The sequence below is a fragment of the Lactuca sativa genome, chromosome 5 (genome assembly GCF_002870075.4).
Source record: "Lactuca sativa cultivar Salinas chromosome 5, Lsat_Salinas_v11, whole genome shotgun sequence".
In the NCBI taxonomy this organism is placed as follows: Eukaryota; Viridiplantae; Streptophyta; class Magnoliopsida; order Asterales; family Asteraceae; genus Lactuca; species Lactuca sativa.
Genome location: NC_056627.2, coordinates 139,257,474 through 139,264,338, shown reverse-complemented (window position 1 = coordinate 139,264,338; position 6,865 = coordinate 139,257,474). Strand labels below are relative to the sequence as shown.

General features: G+C 36.3%; 1 protein-coding gene across 1 annotated transcript; it reads right to left on the bottom strand.

The window, feature by feature from the left end:
- Positions 1-5,014: 5,014 nt before the first annotated feature.
- Positions 5,015-6,859, bottom strand: LOC111875860 (uncharacterized). Its single transcript, XM_023872387.3, has 2 exons — positions 6,247-6,859; positions 5,015-5,873 (listed from the first exon to the last, which is right to left on the bottom strand). The coding sequence occupies exons 1-2, from the start codon at positions 6,565-6,567 to the stop codon at positions 5,277-5,279; spliced, it is 918 nt and encodes a 305-aa protein (XP_023728155.2). The 5' UTR covers positions 6,568-6,859; the 3' UTR covers positions 5,015-5,276.
- Positions 6,860-6,865: the final 6 nt, after the last annotated feature.

Sequence of the window (6,865 nt, the reverse complement as noted above, 5' to 3'; positions counted from 1 at the left end):
ACATCCTCGAATCACCTCAGAGGCATACACTGCTCTCTCGTCCGCTATGGAAACTCTCAGAGGTCGACTCAACGCCTCTCAACTAATATTGATGTGCTGACTAAAGGCTAAAGATACAAAAGACCGCTGATAGGGAACTTGTTTGAAGTTGGTTTAGTCATATGGGTTTGATTCAGAATAGTTTGCTCGAAATGTTCATCAAACTCGATGAGTTGTTAAAGTAACTCGATGAGCTTGTTGTTCACAATGCCTAGTTTTGCGTAAAAAATTTATTTTTAACTTCTTTTGGTGTTGGTTTGTCTCCTATGTTGTTTGTTTGTGTAGAAAAAGATGAGGAGAGTTGGAAGAGGCCATCAAGTTCCTAGGGACCAAGAGGATTTTCGTTGGTACAGCTTTCCACAAGTTGTCTCTCAAAAGAATTTAGCAGAATGGAGGAGCAAATTAGAAAATTTGAAAAAGAAGGAGTTCTATATTGCTAATGAAGTAAGTTGGAGTTGGCTAGAGTAGGTGGGATTAATGGAGGTTATAAACCCATACTTGAAAAAGGTGTTTATGAATAATGAGCTGAGGGTCACATGTATTACTTGGAGGAAGTTGTTTCAAATTCAAGAGCTGGTTTACAAAGAGATGTGCCTAGAGTTTATGCCACTATTCAGTTTTGGGGTGGTGATGATCCCCTTGATACACACATCTTTACTTTCTATTTGGGAGGAGCATATAGGGAGTGTAGTGTTGCTATGTTTGCATGGAGGATGGGTCTCTACAATAGGTCAGAGGCCATGATGGAAGCTTTTGGTACATTTCTAGAACATTATCATAGGGAGTTTCTGGATGGGTTTAATGGAGCAAACTGGTGGACTACAATTGCCAATGGAGTTCATATTCCATCAGCGACACAAGAAGGTGACATCTGGTCACCAATCCACCGGCTACTTCACCGATTCATTGCATGCTCCATCAATATGAAGAAAGACGATGACAAGGTTCCAAATTTTGATTTATTTTTCTTGTGGAGCATCATCACGCCCAACAGATTTTGTAATATACCAACTGTGACATCCCCAAAATTACGGCCAGAAAACACCGATTCCCATTTATGCTTTTAAAATAATTTCAGAGTAAATCCTTTTGATTTGAAAGAGTTGCGGAATTTGTTCCCAAAACAAAACATGATAAAACAATATTTATCAAAGCATTTCATCAAGAGATACATTGTCATTATAATCAAAACTCGGGATGTCATGTTCCGATACAGACCATAAAGCATAAACGATAAACATTACAAGTCATTTAACAACTATATACATATACAGACTTGTAAACAAAACAACAAGATGATCCATCCATCTTACGCCCTTGCTCCACTTCCTGTAATACAAATAAAACTGAGTGGGTCAGGCTTGGGAGCCTGGTGAGCATATAGGGTTTTCAACCCACAATAAATGAATTATATTTAATTTCACCAACCAACACTATCTCGATTACCCGTTCTCGTTATCCTCACTTTACGTCCCTAAAACAACATCTATCTCGAGGGACCTAATCTAGGATTTTCATCGGGACGGACATTACTGCTAAGGGGTTTCCTTAACAATAAATATCCTAAAGGCAACCATGAGGGGGATAGAGTACACCGGTGAACACATCGTTCACAACACCTTCAGGTTATGAACCTGCTAGCGTTCCACAGGACTGTCTAGAAAGAGTCCGTGGTCGTTATCCATACTCCACTGAATACCTAGATCAACAACAACAACAACAACATCGAGGCCTCTCATCTGTTTATTACACACCAACTATCTACCCATGTTCTACCCAACATATTAGTAGATAAAAATATATATCTTCATACATAGTTTAAAACCTGTATAGCATTCTCATTCAATATATATTCCACATAACAGATGAGGCATACGTACATAACACGTATTTCATAGAAACAAATCAGATCTATGAGATTGGATAAAGTGAATATACATTCACTCATATAACAACAAAATATACACATAACAAGTATATCGTATAAAATACTTCATAGTTATGCTTTAGAAGAAAGTAACTACACACTCACACATATAAACCACAATTTACTTAATACACTCAAACCATACTTGTATTATTATCGTGTTTATGAAAAGTAGTATACACTCACTTGATCAGAAGATGATCGGACAGCACTACGACTTGCAGAAGTAGTAATCCTCAGCAGATCTGGAAGATCTCCACAAAAATCGAACTTCTCGCGGGCAGAACTTCGACTCGGGAACCGCACTTCTCGGGATCTTCGGGATCTCGGGACTTGCCTCGGGGCTCGAGAATAATACCGGGGCTTCGGGGTATTTCTGGCACACAAAACGATGCAAAACGGGAGAGAGAAGAGAGAAAATTGGCAATTGGGTCGGCTGCCCTCGCATCCTATTTATAGGAGGCTGGAGCCTCGGAGTACGCGGGGCGTACAGGCCTCCGAAATCGTCACTGCATGCGTCATCCGAAGTGTCGACACTCTTCGGAGTACGCGGGGCGTACTTCGGATCGGACTGCTGACTCCCCTTCGGATAATGCCGGATTTAAAGATTTAATTTAAATACAAAATAATTAATAAACTTCGGAAATTCATATCTTCTTCATACGAACTCCATTTTCGACGTTCTTTATATCCACGCGTAGGTGAGACTACGCTCTACGACTTTCATTTAGACTCCGTCGGCTAATTTTGATTTTATTTTTATTATTTATTTTTAATAGACCGCGACAGAAAAACTTCGTTATAAATTCATAACTTCTTCGTTTGACGTCCGTTCTCGCCCAACTTTTTATCGCTTCGATACCAACAACGAGACCTTCGATCCTCGTTTAGATTGCTTCGGCTAAAAATCGCTCGATCTCAAATCGAGTATTTCAGGCTGCATACCGCTAAGTAGAAACTTCAATAAATCATAACTTCCTCATATGAAGTCAGATTTGGGTGTTCTATATATATTCGGAAACCTCGTTTCAACTACTACAACATTATTCAAAGATATCAAGTTTATCTTGCACTTGAATTTTGACGCTTATTTTTATTCTTAATTAATCAAACCACATAATTAAGCAATTAAGCACAAAAACACATAATACTCAAATAATACACTTCTATTATTTCAAAACGGGTTACAAAGGTTAACCTAGACTATTACATTGATAAAAATGGCAAGCCCGGAAACACATGCGTTACAAACGCGCCGATTCTCATCCTACATATCCGTATATTCCATGTTGGAAGGATCTTTGGAGAGAGAGAGGCAAGGAGGAGCTGGAGGAAGTGGAGCTAGAGGACAAGAAGATGACGACTAATTATCCTTTTAATTTTATTTGTGTTTTAAGTGTTTGAGACAATTTTTATTTGTTATGTGTGTTTTGGTTTGTTTATTTTTTTAAAAATTTCTAGTAAGTAGGATAATTTAGGAACTTTAATTTTAATGGTTGTTTTTACTTATTTTATGAAGTTTTTTTTTATCTTTGCAGAATTTAGGTTGAGAATATATCGAATAGTTAAAGCGTGAGAGGATAAAGTGAGGGTTCGAATCGTTAACGAGAAGATTAGAAGACTTTGTGCAATATTATTGAGTCCGATGATTATAGTTGATAAAAGGAGTCATGTTACTGAAGTTTTAAAAAGGTGTATTACATTAATACCTTCTTTGACCAAGAAATTAGAACTGAAGCAGAAAGAAGAAAAAATCATGAGATGAACCATAAAATCGTCGTGGTCAAAACCTAAGCTCGGCGAGTTCCTGAGGATAAACGCGATTTCTGTACGAGTTCAAGTTCAACACGATGAGTTTTTCCACTACAACTCGACGTGTTGTTGCTCAGTCAATTCTTTTTTTTTTTTCCGAGTCATCGATTTGATCCTAGTCAAGGCAGGCATTGTCCATATTTCTGAAGTCATTCCAAGTCATTTACAAGAAGCTTTTTCCAGTTGTGTTACGAGCTGTCAACCACATGAGATGTTTGACACCCAAGGTAAGGATGAGCTGTTCCCATGCCAAAGTCAATTGAAGAAGGAGCTATTGAGAAGAAATATCAACATTGCCACTTCTATCCTAGGGGAGTCTGTTCCAATTCTCTCTTTTTACTTTTATGTACTTTAATTATGCATAGCATGCAATGGAGACATTGCATGAAATAAGTGTAAGGTAAGGGGTTGATTACATTAGTTACATTAGAATCCTAAGCGTAAAATTTTAAAAATTTTTTTGCATAAAAACTGCTAGGGTTAATTCAGAAAATTATGGTAAAGCAATTAGGATTCCATGCTCGTATTGTGTTTGATGATTATTTGAGGATCTAAATGTGTAGTTGAGGCAATATACATTATAGTGCATTTGTGGCCTCCTTTATTCTAGTGAAATAATGGGAAAAAAACACAACCTTGCTTAATTTGAGATACACAACATGTTTAGCATCGTGTACTTGAAATGTATCAAGGAAAGCTTAAGTAGTCATTACATATAAGACTAATGCATTTAATTAATAAATGATGAAGTTAAACCCCATGCGTAAGAATATGTTTTTCTAGGTTTTTAGATTTGAGTGAAAAAAAGTGTGTTTGAAAAAAAAATTTGAAAAGACAAAAAAGAGTGTTGGGTGCAAACGAGATTTTGCTTATTATATTCTACTCACATATAAGGAAATTACTACTATTCATCATTTTATTGTTCAAATATGACAAGATACAAAAGTTGAAGGGGTGAAAATTATCGTTCAACTTTGAGGGGTAAAAGTGACATTGTACAAAGTAAACAGCTGGAAAGTGTCATTCTACAAAGTAAAGGGTGGAAAATGTCTTTCTACAAAATAATAGTGAGGAAATTGCCCATGTATGAAAGTTTAGAGACCAAATTTATCAACATAAGAAACTTTTTTAGCTTAATTATGAAAAAAAAAATCTGCCTAAATTATGAAAGAATAAATTTTTATGGTCAAATTATGAAAACATAAAATTATACTATTCATTATGAGGTCGCTTTTTATTATATACCATGATCTCATAGTTATACAATCTTAATTCTACTCAACATATATGCCAATGCCAATATACACTAAATATGAAAAATGGCTTATATCATGTACTACAAAAAAGATAATATAATAATTTTATCTAAAATCCACAGAATTGTGAATCATTTATTTTTTAGAAACGAATCAACAAAACACAACCAAATCAAAAGGGCAGATGAATGACGATAAAAATATTGAAATCACATTTTGTCATTTGTTAATGAACAGAAATTTCAGAAGCAAATAGGGCATTTGATCAGCCCATTCTCGTTACAGTTCATGCAGCTCTTTGGCAACCCTCTGCCACCAGAATTCACTTTCTTGCTACCGCTACAATTAGGACACACCAGAAACAAATTCCCAGCACATCCTTTGCATGGCCCTTCCAATTTTTTTATTGGTATTCCAGCGAGGAGGGGCCGGAATTTCCCTTGCTCATGCAAATGTAAAACCTCATCGGCTCCTCCGATGTAACTGCCTTTGATAAACAGCCTTGGCAGTGCCACTTTCTTGCCCATAATCCGCCATAGTTCATCTCTGAAATCCACGTGCATCGATACATCTCTTTCTTGGTATAAAACCTTAAAACCATTGAGAATAAGTCGAAGACTCGAGCAATCTTGGAATGTCTTTGGGATGGTTTTGACCGTGGTTGTGTACAGAATTATCAAATTGCTCCCCCCGGGTGGACAGATTTTCTCATAATCCAGAAGGGGATTAACAACGACATTTTTTAATGACGCTTCTGGTTCTTGATATAATTGGTCTACGTTGTTCTGTAAAAATATGATTTTCCTCTTTGCTTCTTGAGCTTTAACCTCGAATGCCTCCTGCACAAAAGCAATTCAGGTTTAAACAATGAAACAATCATGCAAAATTAATTATCTTTTATATTGCAAGTAAACATATCCACGCAAAAATTTCATTTTAGAAACTTTAATGGATCTCCGCAAAGGGATAGTCAACGAGGATCATAAATTGAAAATAATTTTGAATTTTTAAAAATACGTATATCATTCACGAAATTTAGGTCATAATTAGGCTGTATTATTTAGATTTCTGATATAATATATACAACCGTGAAAGAATATAATCTTTTGTTTCGGACAAATCTTTCTCTTTCTAGTTTTCTTCAAATCATACTGAAAAGAACATATTAAGATGATAAAAAAGTGAAAAGAAAGAAATAAAATATTAACATACTTGATATTGGAGTGCAGTTTTAAGCTTGCTCACGACCGAAGGCATTAACGGACGATGAGTCCGATCTCTTTCCAAACATTGATATGCAAGTGATACGAACATATCAAAAGAATGTTGATCGAATTGTTGCCTTAGCCTAACATCGATAATTGTATGTAGTGTTTGTTGTTTTTGACACTTCTTTACCAACATTGGTAGAATTCGGCGCTCATCCTTATATCTTAAATCAACACAATGTCTTGAGCATAAAACTTCAAATAGTACAACCCCGAAAGAGTAGACGTCCGATTCCTTTGTTAATAACCCTGTCTCTACATACATGGGGTCACAATAGCCAATAGTACCTTTGGCATCCGAGAAAATAAACGTGTGTTGTTGGTTAGCAGGGCCATATTTGGATAGACCAAAATCTGCAATTTTAGCATTCCAGTTTTCGTCTAATAAAATGTTGGCACTCTTAATATCACGGTGGAGGACTCTTTGTTGGGTATCTTTGTGATCATGAAGGTACTCCAAGCCACAAGCAGCCCCAAGGCATATCTTGAGACGTTGAATCCACTTGAGGTTGGGGTCACGTAGACAAAAATCAAGGCTTTTATTCGATGCATACTCGCACACG